The sequence below is a fragment of the Sinocyclocheilus grahami genome, unplaced genomic scaffold (assembly GCF_001515645.1).
Source record: "Sinocyclocheilus grahami isolate Dianchi unplaced genomic scaffold, SAMN03320097.WGS_v1.1 scaffold1437.1, whole genome shotgun sequence".
In the NCBI taxonomy this organism is placed as follows: domain Eukaryota; kingdom Metazoa; phylum Chordata; class Actinopteri; order Cypriniformes; family Cyprinidae; genus Sinocyclocheilus; species Sinocyclocheilus grahami.
The window spans coordinates 190,791-209,796 of NW_015506616.1; the positions used below are offsets into that span (position 1 = coordinate 190,791).

Consider the following 19,006-nt stretch of genomic DNA (forward strand, 5'->3'; position numbering starts at 1 on the left):
TAATCGCGATTAATCGCTTCCAAAATAAAAGTTTTTGTTTACATACTATATATGTGTGTGTGCTGTTTATTTATAATGTCTGTATAAATATACACACATACAGTATATATTTTGAAAATATGTACATTTACATATATTTAAATATAAACATCTTTTTCTGAAATATATGCATGCATGTGTGTGTATTTATATATGCTTAGTAAATATACACAGCACACACACATATATAATGTAAACAACATTTTTATTTTGGATGCGATTAATCGTGATTAATCGTGTGACAGCACACACTTAAAAAAAACACATATATATATATATGCATATACTGTATGTTGTGGGAACTGATAGTTATTAATCAGTCTATTATTCCTGGTCTGTCTCTAATTCAAACCCTGCATTGCGTTTACTAACAATCCTGCAGAGTCCCAAGACAAATATGACAGCAGAGACGTGGAGAGACTCTTCAGAGACGACGCTCTGGTCGAAGGCTACCTCGCATGGAGACACTTTGTTGTGGAGGACACCTTAAAGATGATCGACGAGAGCTTACAGTGGAGGAAAGAGTTCACACTGAATGGTATGCGGGCTTGATGCTTGTGCTTGTTCCCAGAAGAGGCTGAAATGAGGAAGTTACTCGCATGCATGTCGAGCTGCTGTATCATAGATCTCGTGAAAACATGTCTAGGTCACGTTTGCCGAAAAGAAAATGAAACTTATTTTAGGACTATTATTGGATTTTTTTTGTTTCCTCATTCATGCATGTGGACACATTTTTTAAAGTTTTATTTTTTTAAATAATTTTTAAAATAAAAAACAGTAAACATCTTTTTTCTCAACTATGTTCCTAATTAATGTAGTACATTTTTTACGTATTACAGTAAAAAAAAAAAAAAAAAATTACTTTTTAAATTTTATTTTTAAAATAATTGAAAAAAAATCAAGATTATTCTGAGTTGTAATTTTTATGACTGTTGAACAATTTTTACCATATTACAGTAAAACGTAAAAAAAACAATTAAAACAAAATCACCATTATTTTCAACTGTAATTGCCATTACTTGAGTTAATTTTTTTTGCCATATTACAATAAAAATTTTAACATTTACATTTTATTTTAAAATAGAAAAATCACCATTCTCAACTGATTTTATCACTGTAGTACTTTTTAAAAAAAAAACACATTACAGTAAAATTATTGTAATTAAAAAATTTTTTTTTTACATTTTTATTTAAAAAAAATCACTATTATTCTCAATTGTGATTTTCATTACCGTAGTACAATTTTACCATATTACAATAAAATGGTAACATTTATTTTAAAACAAAAAAAATCATCATTATTTTCAACTGTGATTTTTATCACTGCAGTACAATTTTTTTTTACCATATTACAGTAAAATTATTGTAATTTTACATTTTATTTTTAAAAAAGCTATAAAAAACAACACTATTCTCAATTGTGATTTTCATTACCGTAGTACAATTTTTACCATATTACAGTAAAAATTAACTTTTTGAAAAAAATTAAATTTTTTTAATAATTTTTAAAATAAAGAAAAATCACCATTATTCTCAATTGTGATTCTCATTACTATGATGCATTTTTACTGTATTACAGTAAAACATGTAATTTTAATTAAATACATTTAAAATTAAAATTTAGTAAAAAAAAATTACCGCATTGCAGTAAAAAAATATTGTATGTATTAAATGTATTCAAATCAGCATAAAATGTATTTTTGAATTATGACACTTGACAAATTCACCTTTTTAAATGATTAGAAGATGCAGTTAACTATTAAAGTTGTTAAGTACTGAAGCTGTAATTATTTAGTCCTGTGTGTTTATATTTATTATTTAATATATATATATATATATATATATATTGGATCCCAGCATGGTCATGAGTGCTTCACGGATAAATAGTGCATAATTTCTATGTGCTCCATCTGTGTTTCACAGTTATAAAGATTTAAAGCTGTCATTGACTGACCAACAGATCGTAGCGGTTTATAAGTGTTGACAATGCTATGTAATCAACGGCTGATATTGTATGATAATAGAAATGTCAAACTGTGATTCTCCTGTGCAAGTTATACTGAAAATAATTAAATGAAAGGCAGTTCGTCTCTTTAGGATGCATTTTATTCACTGGGTTGATTATAAATATGTAATATTACATTTTATGTATATTAATATTAAATTAACCATTTTAAATGTATATTATTTAATTGTATATGTAAATAGTTAAATATTTTATATAACATTTTAATACCAATATATATATATATACACACACAGTTGTGCTCATAAGTTTACACACCCCTTGCAGAATGTGCAAAATGTTAATAATTAAAACAGATTAAGAGGGATCATGAAAATTGCATGTGATTTTTTTTATTTTATTTAGTACTGTACTGAATATGCTATTTCACATAACAGATGTTTACATGTACTCCACAGGACAAAATAACTGAATTTATAAAAATGACCTCATTCAAAAGTTTACATACCCTTGAATCTTAATACTGCATGTCGTTTCCTGGATGATCCACGACTGTTTTTATATTTTGTGAAAGTTGTTCATGAGTCCCTCGTTGGTCCTGAGCAGTTCAACTGCCTGCCGTTCTTCAGAAAAACCCTCCAGCTCCTGCACAAACTTTGGTTTTCCAGCATCTTCTGCATATTTGAACCCTTTCCAACATTGACTATGTTTTTGAAATCCATATTTTCACACTGAGGACAATTGAGGGACTCATGCATAACTATTACAAAAGGTGAAAACATTTACAGATGCTCAAGAAAGAAAAACAGTGCATTAAGAGCCTGGGGGGGGGGTAAACTTTTAAATTAGATGATCAGGGTAAATACTTATTTCGTCTTCTGGGAAACATGTAAGTATGTATGTAGCTAACATGTAAGTATGTATGTAGCTTCTAGCTTCCAGTACTAAATGAAAAAATATGATCGTTAATTAAAATGAGAAGAATTTACACATCATCATCATCATCATCATCCTGTTCAAAAGTTTACCCCCCCCCCCCTCCCCCCAGCTCAGCTCTCAATGCATTATGTCGCGTTCTTGAGCATCAGTAAATGTTTTCACCTTTTGTAATAGTTATGCATGAGTCCCTCAATTGTCCTCAGTGTGAAAATATGGATTTCAAAAACATAGTCAATGTTGGAAAGGGTTCAAATATGCAGAAGATGCTGGAAAACCAAAGTTTGTGCAGGAGCTGGAGGGTTTTTCTGAAGAACGGCAGGCAGTTGAACTGCTCAGGACCAACGAGGGACTCGTGAACCACTATCACAAAATATAAAAACAGTTGTGGATCATCCTGGAAACGACAAATAGTATTAATATTCATGTAACAGGCATGTAAACTTTTGAATGAGGTCATTTTTATAAATTCAGTTATTATTTTGTCTTGTGGAGAATATATTGGAACTATTATATTTGAAACTATTTGTCACATAAGCATACAAAATATTTGATTTACCGGTACTTGCTTTATTAAATTGTCTGGTAAGATTTCTTATATTCATGTAACAGGCATGTAAACTTTTGAATGAGGTCATTTTTATAAATTCAGTTATTATTTTGTCCTGTGGAGTATATGTAAACATCTGTTGTGTGAAATAGCATATTCAGTACAGTACTAAATAAACAATAACATAAATATGCATATAAATATATTGTGTGTGTGTATATATATATATTAGTATAAACATTTATACGCAAAACATTTCAATACAATATATAAATAATATCTATACATGCATACATACATACCATACACACACACACATATATATATATATATATATATTTATTTATTTATTTGTCCATTAGTTTTAGTATTTTTCAAGGTCACCACAGTACATTTGTTCTGATTAGTCTTGGGCTGTTATTGACCCTCTGGCAGACATTTTAGGGTCATTAGCTGTATGAGTCGAAGATGCAGAGGGACAGACGCCGCTCACTGGTTTAAGACTTTGCAGATTTACGTGACCTTTAAATCCCTTTGGTCAATCCAACTCGCTCACTTAATCCGAGAGAATTTCCCGTCAAACTGCAAATCTCCTCGTCTCATGTTTCTGCAGCAGAAATGCGGGAGTGGAAGACCAAAGCCGCAGCCTAATCAAACCTAATGCCAGTTTTATATGGAGGAATTAGAGTGTGCTTTAATTTGCTCTCTTTAATGCTTATCTTATGTGACTGTAAATTGGTTGTTGGGTTTATAAAATGAAGGACTGTCATGTGATGTGTCTTTACTGTGGAGATGTGCTTTGAGCTGATATATTTGAATTTAAATGGAATGTTTTTTAGGTTTAATCATTTGATTTCTGTGTATCAGTTAACGTAGGTTCTTTCCCTTAGTGTAAAGTTGTATTTTATAAATAATTTTTTGGTTTTTTATTGATCTTTTATGTTGTATACGTAGTGATTTATTAGGAGCCAAGCAGTGACTGTCATGTTGAAATCCCAACAATTGTTTGGAGGAACTTTGTGAAATTTGGCACATTTATTGCAAAGGGTCTAAACATCAATTGCACCAATTTAAAGATCTCTACCTTAAAACCCTCTAGCGCCACCATCAGCTCAAAACATGACTCTGTAACTCTAGAAAATCATATCTGATTTTATGGGTTAAAGTGCAAATACATTTCACTTTATTAATGATTCTTGGGGAATTTCTTCAGATAAAAACATTAAAAAGTAGTTTGTTCTCCTCCAATTACAACAGTGACCATGTCAAGATTCTAGGTTTTCAAATAAATATTCCATATAAAAACTCTTATTGTTTTCTTGTAACAAACTTTCATTGAAAAGTACTTTTGTGGCTCCCAGGAGTCCATCTGTAGAGCAAATGTAAGTGTCAACAGTAAATGAAGCTAAAGGTTACTCGGGCGTTCAGTAAACATCAGAATTGCACAATTAAATGATTAACCGGTTGTAGTACAGTCTAGTAGTGTTCAGGCTGATCAGTATGTGTGTGTTCAGTATTCAGTGCTGGCTCAGCAAGTCTTGTGTACTGTTAAATTTGACACCCATTGGTGAGCTTTAACAGTTAGCTAGCCAATGGATTAACAGCAGCTTTACAGATGAACTTGAGGCAGTGGTTTAGTCTTGAAGTGGGTCAGTAAATAAACACTCTCACTGACATACATTCAAATATTCAACTAAACTAAAACTACTTTTTTGTCTATGTCTATTTTGTGTAATCCAAGCGAATACAATGCTATACAAATGAAAAGCCTTTAAGTTATTTTATTTAGAACTTAAATTAACCCCAAAAAATCCATGTTTTTTGTTGCAGTCCTTTTTGATTTCACATGTAAATAACAAAGCAGTCTTGCCAACTACTAGCCAGGCAAATATTGTATATTTACTGTGGTATAAATGGTATAGCAAAATCTCTTAATAGCTGATGTTTTTACTGTCACGCAGTATATACAGTGGGTACGGAAAGTATTCAGACCCCCTTAAATTTTTCAGTCTTTGTTATATTGCAGCCATTTGCTAAAATCATTTAAGTAAATTTTTTTTCCTCATTAATGTACACACAACACCCCATATTGACAGAAAAACACAGAATTGTTGACATTTTTGCAGATTTAATAAAAAAGAAAAACTGAAATATCACATGGTCCTAAGTATTCAGACCCTTTGCTCAGTATTTAGTAGAAGCACCCTTTTGATCTAATACAGCCATGAGTCTTTTTGGGAAAGATGCAACAAGTTTTTCACACCTGGACTTGGGGATCCTCTGCCATTCCTCCTTGCAGAGCCTCTCCAGTTCTGGCAGGTTGGATGGTAAACGTTGATCATCCCGCTTTATGAGTTATAGCAACTTAGATTTCTTTCCCATGTTTTTTCTCTTCTAGGACATGGACTTTGTGAAGTATATTATTAACTGCTTCAAAGTGTACTATCCAAAGTTTCTTTGTGAGTATATTCTGTTTTTTAAACCTCCTATTATAGCAGGGTTTGTCAAACTGGGTCGATGAAAAGTTAAGGGATTTCACATCTTTGTTTAAACATCTTTGTTTTGTTGTTCAGCCAAAATGATCATGTACGAGATGCCTTGGATCATGAATGGTGAGTTGTGCTTGGCTCATGAGAAGTCTAAACAGATCTTTGGAATGATGTCTGGTCCAGCAGTTCATTTGTCATAACCTTTTCTTGTGTGTGGCAGCTGCCTGGAAGATAGTGAAGACGTGGCTGGGCCCCGAAGCCATCAGTAAGCTCAAGTTTGTCACCAAGAGTGACATCCAGACGTATGTCGGCCCCGAGCACCTTCCTCCACACATGGGAGGAACGGTACGAACAAATAAGAGAGTTACTTGTTTTTAATTAAATATGGCTTGGAGTTTAAATAAGATAAATTAAATAGATGTACTTTGATCAGATATATTTAAACTAAAATGGAATGGAAGTTTAATCATTTGATTTCTGTTAAGTTAAGAGAGGTTCTTTGCCTTAAAGTGTAAAATTCTATTTTAAAGGGATAGTTCACACAAAAATTCTAATTAAATATGGCTTGGAGTTTAAATAAGATAAATTAAATAGATGTACTTTGATCAGATATATTTAAACTAAAATGGAATGGAAGTTTAATCATTTGATTTCTGTTAAGTTAAGAGAGGTTCTTTGCCTTAAAGTGTAAAATTCTATTTTAAAGGGATAGTTCACACAAAAATTCCGTCATTAATTACTCACCCTCATGTCGTTCCAAACCCGTAAGACCTTCGTTCATCTTCGGAACACAAATTAAGATCTTTTTGATTAAATCTGAGAGCTGTCTGACCCTCCCATAGACAGCAAGGATACTACCACGATCACTGGTGTCAAAAGTATTCACATTCATTACTCAGGTAGAAGTATAGATACTAGGGTTTAAAAAGACTTCTGTAGAAGTTGAAGTATCAACTCAAGCTTTTTACTCAAGTAAAAGTGCAAAAGTACTGGTTTCAAAACTACTTAAAGTATAAAAGTAAAAGTAATGTAAGGAAAAAAATGCCATTAAGGACAAAAGCTTAGGCCGCGCCACAGGGGCCTATTGTGCACTACCCCACCTCCTCAAAAAAACATTTTTCTAAAGGCCATAATGACTATGTTATTATATTAAAATGTTAATGTTGAAAAATGTGGGATGCACTAGGCTACCTGTTTCAGCCGCATATATGCCCATTGAAAATGAACGCATTTTAGTACAAAGCAAATACATTAAAGAACCATATATGTGTACTACTGAGCATTAAAATGTGTTTCATGGAGCGGAAGATATGATGACTAGTTGCTTATAAGTATTGTAATGGTGCAAAAAGTCAAACTTCAGAGGCATGTCATCAATAACCTTTATTGGAATGTAAATGTACATCCAAGCTTAGCTGCAGGAATCTGTGAGGGCAACGGACAAGAAAACTGGTGTACCCAGGGCAGGCTTAGTAACAATTACCCTTGTATGGTTGTCTATATACAATAAACATTAGTGCTGTCAAAATGAATGATTAATCCAAGTGATTAATCAACAAATAAAAATTAAAAATAACTCATAATCCTGCTACCTTCCTCTAATGGCAACAATGTCACATTTAACTAGAAGATGCGTTGTCAATCGCAAACGCTAATTTATTCAAACGTCTCTCTGCCGAACTACCGACTGTAGTTTAATTTGCGGAGGATGAAGAGAAAGCACCCGTTTGATAAATGAGCCAGTAGTGGCGAAATTATAACTTTTAAGAAATAATCTTTTTTGAGTAACGACCCCAACACTGGCTATGTCCTTGCTGGAGTGTGAGGTGATTTGTGTCATGTGCAGGTGCGATGGATCGCGTACAAACCAATAGGGTGTCGGAATGGTATATGTTTATACTTCTCATCCAACCACAGTCAAATTCACTCTATCCGGATGGCGCGATTTATCTGGATAGGTTTTTTTTAACGATGACAAGCCGGAATGAAATCGGAGTAACGAGGGTATTTTTAAAATGTAAGGAGTAGAAAGTACAGATAATTGCGTGAAAATGTAAGGAGTAGAAGTAAAAAGTCGGCTGAAAAATAATTACTCCAATAAAGTATAGATACCCAAAATTTCTACTTAAGTAAGGTAAAGAAGTATTTGTACTTCGTTACTTGACACCTCTGACCACGATCGACACATAGAAACATAGGTTAAAATAGTCCATGTGACATCAGGGGTTCAACCGTAATTTTACGAAGCTACAAGAATACTTTTTGCGCGCAAAGAAAATAATTTATTCAGCAGTTCTTCTTCCAGAGTTACAGTCTTCTGCCATTTTGGAGAGTAACCCAGAATGTAATCAACATAATCAGTAGGGATGTAACGATGAACCGTGAGCCGGTTGAAAATCGATTAAATTTGTGACGAATCAAATCGGTTGAGATGCTAAACAAATCGCGATACAATTGGGGGTGGGAGAATGTATCTCTGAGGGGAACTGACTCTTTAGAAAAGTTTAGATTACATTTTATTTTCAACTTGCCTCTGAACGATGCATATTAAAGTATAAGAGAGCAGCTCTGCTTTGTTTACAGCGGTAACCAAAGAAGCACTATATCATTGCTGTTCATAAGCGCCACCTGCTGGCAGAGAGTGAATCTGCATCTCATTCAGCTCGCCTGCTGTTTCCTTCAGATGTTTTTTTTTTTAATGTAGTATAGTTTAACAAAACTGAAGTCAGACCATTCTGTTTTTGCTTCAAATTTCGAAATTATACAATCTAATTTAGATTAAAAACTGCTCATGCTGCATCTTAGTTTGGATCATGATTAAAATGTAGTGGTTGCCTCTCATTTTAAATGGAAAGAGCACATACTTTTATTTGTGTAACTTATTTATTTGATTTGGGGTTTGTTTTAAAATTTCTATTTAGTTTTGCTATATTTCAATTTCACAAAGAAGCATGCAGCAATAGCCTAATAAAAGGACACCTTTTCATTTACTGTATAATGTGTCTTCAATCTCATTTTGTAAAAAAAAGAAAAATTGAGAAAATCGAATCGTGAAATCAAAATCATGAATCGAATCGTGAGTTGATTGAATCGTTACATCCCTAGTAATCAGCGTTGTTTACGTTAAGTAGAAAGCGTGCGCATGCGGAACGTAAACAATGCTGATTACGTTCTGGGAGACTGTCCAAAATGGCGGAAGACGGTAATTCGGGGAGAAGAATTGGTGAATAAATTGTTATTATTGTTTTCTTTGCGCCCAAAAAGTATTCTCGCTGCTTTGTAAAATTACGTTTGAACCCCTGATGTCACATGGACTACTTTACCGATGTCCTTGCTACGTTTCTGTGCGTTGATCGTGGTAGTATCTCGATTTCTTTGAGCTTTATGTTGCATCATCAGCAATATATATTGTATTGAAACCCAAAAACTATTTGGAAGAACATCATGTAATTTGGCACATGTATTGCAAAGGGTCTGAGCATTAGTCTCTCTAACTTTAGGGTCTCTGCCTAAAATCCTCTAGCACCACCATCAGTTCAAAGTATAGCTTTTTGTATGATTGTAACTGCAAAATTGATTGTGAATTTTGCTTTGTCTAATGTTGAAACACCAAGAACCGTGTGGAGAAATGGTGTGAAATTTGGCACATTTATTGCTAAGTGTCTAACCATTAATTGCACCAACTTTAGGGTATCTGCCTAAAACCCTCTAGCGCCACCATCAGCTCAAAATAAGACTTTGTATGATTGTAACTTTTGAATCTAGAAACATAAATCTTGCCTGGCAACACAAACCTGACTTAGTATCTCACTGCATGTGATGTTGATGCTATGGGTTAAACGGCTTATTGTGCTTAGTTGTGCTATATATTTCAATGTAATTCAGATTTTTGGGAAATTACTCCAGTTTGTTCTCCTAATTACAACAGTGACCATGTCAAGATTCTCATTTTTCAAATAATAAATGTAATACAGAACAAAAATATAATAAATTGCAGGATTGCAAAGATTTGTTCATATTCTTTTGTTTTTTTGTGACAGGACCAATTCAAATACAGCTATCCGCCTCTCCCGGACGATGACTTCCAGTCTCCAATCTGTGAAAACGGTCCAATCGTCAGCGAAGATGAGAGTGACATCAAGGATATTGAATCCGAGTCCAAAGAGACTCTCGAGTCCAGTTTCAATTCTGAGCAATCAATCAAACCCAAGAAGGTATACCACATTTCTTCTTGTTCATACACTGCGTTCGGTCTAATCTACGTTTCCTTGTTCACAAATCCAGGTCACGTTTCCCCAAAAATCAAAAGAAATTATATTTTGCTAAATCTTTAACAATGCATTTGTAATTGCAAAAATATGAATGATCCTGGAAAGTCTTAATTTTCCCTATGCAAAATATTTTCTTTCTTTTGATTTTGAAATGTGACCCGGACATATTTTTGCGAGATTAACTCCTCTACACCTGTAACTCGAGTTACTGCTCATTCTTGGTTTCCAACAATGATTATTTTCTTACTTTGGAATCAGTGCATTTTGTGAATAATTATAGTACTTTTGACTATGCATTTGAGCTTCTGAATCAATATTCTTTGACCATAATGATTTGAAATCAAAGCATGCTGATGCTGCACCTCAAAGCTTTTGCTGTAGTGACATGGCCGAGACTTTGTACTGAAGCTCCTCTTTCCCTGTGATCTCTCTTGCTCTCTTTTGGCCTCTTTATTAGTGAGATGATAATCATTATGTGATCAGAGTAACGTCAGGTGAGTAGAGTTCTAGCAAAGACTAGAGCTGGACGATAGTTCTAGAAGAAAAATAGAAAAACTATCTTTGATGATAAATGTACAATGGTAAACAACAGTATTTACCCATGTTTACTAAAACATGAACAATGACAGAGTTCAGTGAACATTTCTGAATGATGATGCAAAGGAATCATTTCATATATTTAACGGATTCACTGAAGCAGACAGTTTGAACTGATTCACAGAAATGACTCAAACTTGCCAGCACAACTTTTCTACTGAACTTGAAATGAGAGACGCTATTAAAACTAAATCGGTCTGAACACTTTCATACACTGAACATTTTGAATATTCATTTTGTAAATACTTCATTTAATTAAACGTGAATTTTTCTTTTAGTAGAAAGAATGAAATGTAATGCTAAAATTCAAATCACCACAATATTCATAAAACTAAAACCATAAAATAATTTTTTTATTACTTAAAATAAAATAAACATTAAGAGAAATTAAATAAAATATAAAAACCGTAAAATATATTTTATTTCAGCTAGTTTCCAAGGCAACATTTCTCATTTTCTGTTAGTGTAACAATGCAATAAAATAAATAACTACAACTAAAACTAAAATAATAAACATCCGTTTGAACACTTTCGTACACTGAACATTTGATGTAAGATTTATTTTGTAATTATTTGTGAAAATTGTTTTAAAGAAATAGTAGCATATTTAATTAAATGTGAAATTTTAAATGCAAAGACTCAAATAGTTGAGTGTTTTTTAATTGTTACTTACAAAAAAATAATTTTATTATTATATATATATATATATATATATATACATGTATGTGTTTTATTTCAGCTAGTTTCCAAGGCAGCATTTCTCATTTTCATTTAGTTTAACTTGGATTAACCTGCATTGTGCTGTTAAGGGTCATTGTCTCTCTCATCTCTGATCTCATCAACTAATCAGTTGTCTCACAGTGTTTGTGTTGATTGATGTTAGACGCGCTAATTATAATGAACTCATGAGCGTCTCATGGTTCGCTCTGATTCATCATGTGACTCTCAAACGCTCCGCATGATGATTAGGCATGAGACGAAGCGCTTGAAGGCTTTCATTTGGGATCCAGAGATCCTTTTCCAATGTGCGGTCGCCATCGAGCGCATCAGTCGAGTTGAGTAAAAATCCCATTCATTCTCTACAGAGCAAACTGATTCAAATCAGAGTTTTAAATGCGATTCATCTGGTTGATTTGATTCGTGGTTTTACTGAAGAATCTTCTATGGAGAAAATGAATGGGAGAAACTCACAGCTGTGCTCGCTGTTCTTCGTGCATGTTTTTCTCATGTCCCTCTCTGTCTGTCTTAAAACAAGGACTGGTAAGACATTGTAGATGCTTCTACAACCTCAAGTGCCTGCGGTTTCCAGAGCCAAACCAGATTCATCCCATGCGTCCATCCCATTTCAACAGCACCGAACGAGACGCTTCATCTACTTTTCCCAGTTTCAGTGGCATTTCATATGATTTTAATGCATATTTGATTGATATTTTTAACAAATCACCGTCTGGTTACGGGGTGTATTAGATCTGATCAATCAAAGACGTTATATTAGCAGTTTTATTTGATTATTATCGTTGTGTTGTTATTGTGTCAAACTCCTCAGGGCTCTTGCACACTAGAGAACACTGTTGTTGGGAATCTAGAACCGGTTCTTGAGCGTCTGCATTCCTCCAGTATGTTCAGATAAACCGTACAAAAACACTGAGTGTTTCCTGCACCGCTATCGAATCAAAAGAAACTATTTTATCTGAGATTTGAGTCTGAATGAACCCTCATGTTGGGTCATTTTGACCTGGACAGGATTTTCTTTTTCCTGAAAATGCTAGTTAATATTATTGCATCGGACTGAAACTTACTGACTTTGCTTGCACAGGGTAAAACAACTTTGCCCAAAATATTTGATGCTTTAACTTTTTTTTTGAGATTTTTCCCACCTTGTTACACGTTTGGTGTTTCCTGGTCGAAAAGGATCGGCCTACAAATAATTGATTATAAATCTATCATTATGGTAATGGAGGTCAACCGATAGTGGATTTTGCCGATACCGATAGCTAGGTTGGACCACACTGGCCGATACAGATTAATTAACCGATAGTTTTAAAATTGATACTGAACAAAAACTAAAATAGTGCTTTATTAACAAAAACAGTACTGAACCATACTAGTAGTAGTAATAATAATAGTAATAGTAAATGTTGAAATTAACACACTCTAACAAGGAACAATACTTACACAGCTTTTATCGGTGTATTTATTTTATTATTAATCTTAATGCTACAAATGTACTCTTATTTTAAAATGTTACCATTTCATTTCAACAGTCATGCTTAAAGATGCTCATCTTTAAATATATACACAAAGGCTATAGAATTAAAATGATATACATATGGATATTGTATGTATACTCTCACACTTTAACTGCTTCTATTCTTGAACACTTGATGGTTATCTAATCAAAATAAAAGCGCAGCGCTGAGTCTAGGAGAACTCACCGGTATCACACACACTCCGGACACGTCGTGTTCAACTCCAGCAGCGGTCTAAAACAGTTTATTTAATCACCAAACGGACACAAGTTTACTTCAAGAATGAACAATTTGCCATGGATGAGTTTAAAGTTCGGTGTTTAAAAAACGAAGCAAACGGAAAGAGAAAGCGCGACCTATATTATAGCTCACAGACTTTATTAGAGCCACAGAAAGACAAACGTTTTGCTGAAAATACACAATTCACTATGTACATTAACAACGATTCGGGACCAATATAATGTAATTTAAAGGAAAACTATGTGAATGGCGCTCTGTGGCGCGGCAGGATTTTCTGTCGGCTGCATTTAAATCCTCGTCTGAAGTTTTCCGCTCTGTTCAGCGAGCAGTATCAAGTGTCTAAACAAATAGCACGTGCTGTCAGTGATTTCAACCACTAGAGGCCGCTCTCGCACTGTGTAATGACAGCAGACCCTTCTCAGCCACTCCAGCAATGGACGCAACCCGGAAAACTATCGGCATGGATTATTGCCGATAACCGATAGTTCCAGCAATCAACTATCGGTGCCGATTAATCGGTCGACCTCTATAAATTATCACCGAATATGTGACCCTGGACCACAATTTTTTAAAATTGAGGTTTATGCATCAGCTGAAAGCCGAATAAATAAGCTTTCAATTGATGTCTGGTTTGTTAGGATCGGACAATATTTGGCTGAGATACAACTATTTGAAAATCTGGAATCTGAGGGTGCAAAAAAATCAAAATATTGAGAAAATCATCTTTAAAGTTGTTCAAATGAAGTTCTTAGCAATGCATATTACTAATCAAACATTAAGTTTTGATATATTTACGGTAGGAAATTTACAAAATATCTTCATGGAACATGATCTTTACTTAATATCCTAATGATTTTTGGCAATTGCTACAAATATACCCCAGCGACTTAAGACTGCTTTAGTGCTCCAGGCTCACATAATGTATTCAATCTTTTTATCAACTTGTTTTCTTTCAATTAGCACAGGTTGTGTGTTTCTTTTTGGCACTTATTGATCGTAGGCCTCACTGATCTGAACTCCTGCTTCTCCATTTTTGAGCCAAAATAATCCACAAATAAGGTTTTTTCACTCTAAAACGGAGGTGCATAAACTCAGATTAATAAGATTTATAATAAGTCAGTTCTGAAATCCAAAACGTGTGCTATTCAAAAGATAAAAAGATTGAATCCAATATTTTGTTATACAATATCGGAACACAAAAGAACTTTCTGTTGTTATTGTTCATATAATGAAAGCAAATGTTGTGTAGACCTCAAGAGGTCTTCAAAATATGTGTTTAAAAGAAGAGAGAGTCATACAGGTTTGGAACGATATGAGGGTGAGTAAATGACAATTTAAATTTTTGGATGAATGATCATTTTAAGGCTTGAGAGACTAAGACAGTGTAGTTACTTATTGTTCATAACAGTGTGTAGGTAAAGATACACAAAGCAAAGATTTGATTTCACGAGTTGTACGTCAGTTCAAAAGTGCTAAAATAATTAATATAAGGATGAGTGTGTTTCTTCATCAGATTTGGAGAAATGTAGCATTGCATCAGTGTCTCTGCAGTGAATGGGTGCCGTCAGGTTTAAATTTTTGGATGAATGATCATTTTAAGGCTTGAGAGACTAAGACAGTGTAGTTTCTTATTGTTCGTAACAGTGCATGTAGTTAAAGATACACAAAGCAAAGATTTGATTTCACGAGTTGTACGTCAGTTCAAAAGTGCTAAAATAATTAATATAAGGTTAATTTTATCAGCTGTTTGGACTCTCATTCTGACGGCACCCATTCACTGCAGAGCATCCATTGCTGAGACACTGATGCAATGCTGCATTTCTCCAAACCTGATGAAGAAGCAAACTCATCCTGATCTTGGATGGCCTGAGAGTGAGCACAATTTCAACTAATTTTCATTTTTAGGTGAGCTATTCCTTTAAAGAGCCATAATTGGTCAATTGAATCCATTGATTCCAAGGCAGTGAAGAAGATACGCTGGGGTTTGCATGACTTTTAACTCTTGCTACAACATACACCAAGCAATGCGTTCAGAAATGCGGTTGGTTTCAGGCTGATCCAGTTTGATGTAATGCACAATCTGAGCTACTTCTTCTTCTTCTTCTTCTAGTGCTGAGAGTGAACACATTTTTCATTTTTAGGTGAGCTATTCCTTTAAAGAGCCATAATTGGTCAATTGAATCCATTGATTCCAAGGCAGTGAAGAAGATACGCTGGGGTTTGCATGACTTTTAACTCTTGCTACAACATACACCAAGCAATGCGTTCAGAAATGCGGTTGGTTTCAGGCTGATCCAGTTTGATGTAATGCACAATCTGAGCTACTTCTTCTTCTTCTTCTTCTAGTGTGTAGGAGTCCTGAGAGCGTACAGAGGAACTAATGTAGACCACTGTCATATGATCAGCATTATGACATTTTCAATAACTCTCTGAAATTGTGAGTTGTTTATATAGACCCACTATTGAAGCGTTTCGGTTTTGCTCTAACACTCCACCAAAATGAAGTTTTTCCACATTTACATTTCATAAACAAGTTTGTCTTATCTGATTTTGAAAAAGAAAAACAGTGTTTGTTCTGATCACCAGTGATTTTTTCTGATCAGTGCTGTGATTCATTACTGTATGCTTGTCAAAGATGGATAGATATAATGCAATGTCAATCGTTTCATCACTAATGATCAATTAACTAATGAATAGACACTAATGATTGACTGACATACTGTAAAATGTAATCGTATGTGAAGAACATTTCATGTAATCTGGTTCAAAACTGTGATTTTTCAGCTGTTTAATTGACATTTTCAATCGAACTCTGAATAAAGTCCAGAACATTTCAAATCGAGCCTGCCTCTTTAATTAATGAACACATTATAAGGCCGTTTCTGTCGATTGTAAGGACGCCGTGACCTTTGACCTTGACCCCTGACCCACATCCTCTCCCTCTTTTTTCCAGCACGTGCTCGGTTGCGCCAGAGTTTCGCTTCAACTTTGTTTCCACTTCCGCAGCACGAGCACAAAGAAAGCGTGTGTTCAGCAGTTTTCGTTTCGTTTCCACGTGTGTTTTGGCGGTTTGCGACTGAATAAAGTGTGTGAAAGTTCCTGCGATGGTCAAAATGGGAAATCACAACCTGATGTTTATCAGTGTGTTTATTCACGTGTTCACATTGACTCTTTGTTCTGATTTTCTTCCCCATTTTTGATGCCATTGATCCCATTGGTTGCTGCTAATTCATATATAGTTGAGGCCTGCTTGACTTTGTTGCATTTCAGTCACCATAAAATAGCCAATTCTCATTGAAAACAAACCAAGCCCAGTTGCTTTTTTGGTTTTATCATCTTCAAAAACCCCGTTACAGTTCTTCTTCTGTTCTTTATTGCAATTTAATTTATCATAGAAGTTGTTAATCTTTAAATATGTTATTTTTGTGCTGCAAACGTTCATGCAACGTTCTTTCTATGCCGTGTGGCATCAGCTCGTCTATATTGGAACATTTGAACTGGTTCATAAACACAGAATGATGCCTCGTGTTGTACTTTCCCATTTTTTGCAATCATTTGTCATACAGGTTGTTAATCTTAAAAATCTAAATTTTTATGTGCAGCCACGTTCACGCAACTTTCTTTCTACGCTGCATTTATCAGTTCGTTGATTTTGGAGCATTTAAATGGGTTCGTGTGCACATAATCAGACCTGATGTTGTGCTCTCCTGTTTGTCAATCTGAAAAATCTCCTTTTTTGAGCAGCGATGTTTATGCAGCATTCACGCGACGTTCGTTCAATGCTTTATGGTATTAGTTTATCAATATTGGAGCAGTCGAGCAGGTTCATTAGCACAAAATTAGACCTCATGTAGTGCATTTCTATTTACTGCAATTAATTTGTCGTACAGGTTATTACTCTTAATTTCATACAAAGTTCATGCAACGCTCTTGTGGTATTTGTGTCGATATTTTATCATTTGAACCGGTTCGGGAGCACAAAATCAGACCTGATGGCGTGCTTTCCTATTTATTGCATTTTTTATCATGCATGTTGTTCATCTTAAAATATGTACATTTTTGTGCAGCAACGTTCATGCATTCAGTCTACCCTGCATGTATCAGTTTGTTGATATTGGAGCATTTGAAAGGGATTGTGAGCACAAAATCAGACCTGATGTCATGCTTTTCTGTTGCAAAAGTGCCATCGTGATGTTCTGTGATGTGTTTTGCAGGTGAATTTCCTTGAAGACGGTCAGAAGTCTGAAGATCTGGACAGAGGAGATCCTGGACGACTGAGAGGAGCTAGAAAACCTACCACCACATTCATGGGCACATTACTGCACATCAGGTAAATCAGTGCACTCGTGTTTGATGGACTCAATCTAGTTCAAAAGGCACACACGCTTTTTTCACACTTTTTCGCTAAAGGAAGTATCATACTAAATTGCTTTCAATTACATGCACCAATATACTAATGCACAGTCATAAACTAAAATTCAGATACTAACTATATATGAAAAATCATGCATGGAGACTTCAGTGAGCATTTCTAAATGATGTTGAATCATTGAATCAGAGTTTTGAATTGATTCAGTGAGTCTGACAGTTTGAACCGATTCACAGAAATGAATCAAACTATGAGAAACTATTAAATCATCTCTGAACATTAAAGGTCCCATATTGTACACCTTTCTGGAGTTTTATTTGAGGTTTTGATGTCCTTAAGAATATATAGTTGTGGTATAAATGCCAAAAACCATCTCAATATATTTTTACAGCTTCTCTCTCAGGAGCTCTGCTGAGAACAGGTGGGACAAATATATAGCAACTTCTTGGACAAACCTTATCTAAGTTCTCATCTTGCCCAAAGATCTTTATATAGATCAGTGAATTTGCCATTGTGATGTCATCTAGTGACATTTAACTACCAGTTTTAGCTACTTTAAATTGAAAGCAGTTGGCAACACTGCATAAGGAGCTTAAAATATCATCTTGTTGTGATGTTGGGTGTGAGAATCGACGTAATACAGCCTCAAATTAGAAATTTGATCGCATATCTGCTGCCACTGCCAGACAAAAAAAAAACGACTACAGCTGTGGTTAAACGCGATAAAACGAGCAGACTGGACAGAAAGGATCGTCAGAAATGCTTGTGTTTGCAGCGCACACTTCTTATCAGAAAAGGTTCAATAAAGTATTGTCTTTTGTTGTTATGGGCGATTTATTGCCATGTTTCTTGCATCTCACGACTATGTCGTGTCTGTGTGCATGTGTATAAAACAACAAACTGAAGATTTATATATAATCATTTGTAATTGGATACATTGTTGTGATTAATTGTGGCTGGAACAATAATGTAGCTGTAAAAATAGTTGCCTGCTGAAATTGAAATGTATATACATCTTCATCATGACTAGATAGACACGGTGAGTTTGTCTTTACTGTACACGTTAGATGTGATCCACCTTATAGTAACAATCCTGTCAGATCGTCCATCCTTTGAGTATAACGTGTAACATTACAGGTCGGCCGATCTGGTTTCGTGGTTAACGTGAACCTTTTCGACATATTTCCATGTTGTCCTTGCTCAGCAATGGCATGGACGCGATGTTGTCTGGGGTTTGGCAAAAGTAGAGTGGGATGGTGGGTGGTGCTCGGGGTGGTGACTGAAGGCGGTGACTGTGTAG

At 34.6% G+C, this 19,006-nt stretch overlaps 1 protein-coding gene across 1 annotated transcript in view; it reads left to right on the forward strand.

Annotated features, from left to right (window-relative positions):
* mospd2 (motile sperm domain containing 2) overlaps positions 1-19,006 on the forward strand; it is a 29,902-nt gene that overhangs the window by 2,649 nt on the left and 8,247 nt on the right. The window contains exons 4-8 of the mRNA XM_016256511.1: positions 5,890-5,950; positions 6,065-6,103; positions 6,201-6,325; positions 10,021-10,194; positions 17,552-17,667. Coding sequence (XP_016111997.1) covers positions 5,890-5,950; positions 6,065-6,103; positions 6,201-6,325; positions 10,021-10,194; positions 17,552-17,667 — 515 coding nt within the window. The remainder of the gene's footprint in view (positions 1-5,889; positions 5,951-6,064; positions 6,104-6,200; positions 6,326-10,020; positions 10,195-17,551; positions 17,668-19,006) is intronic.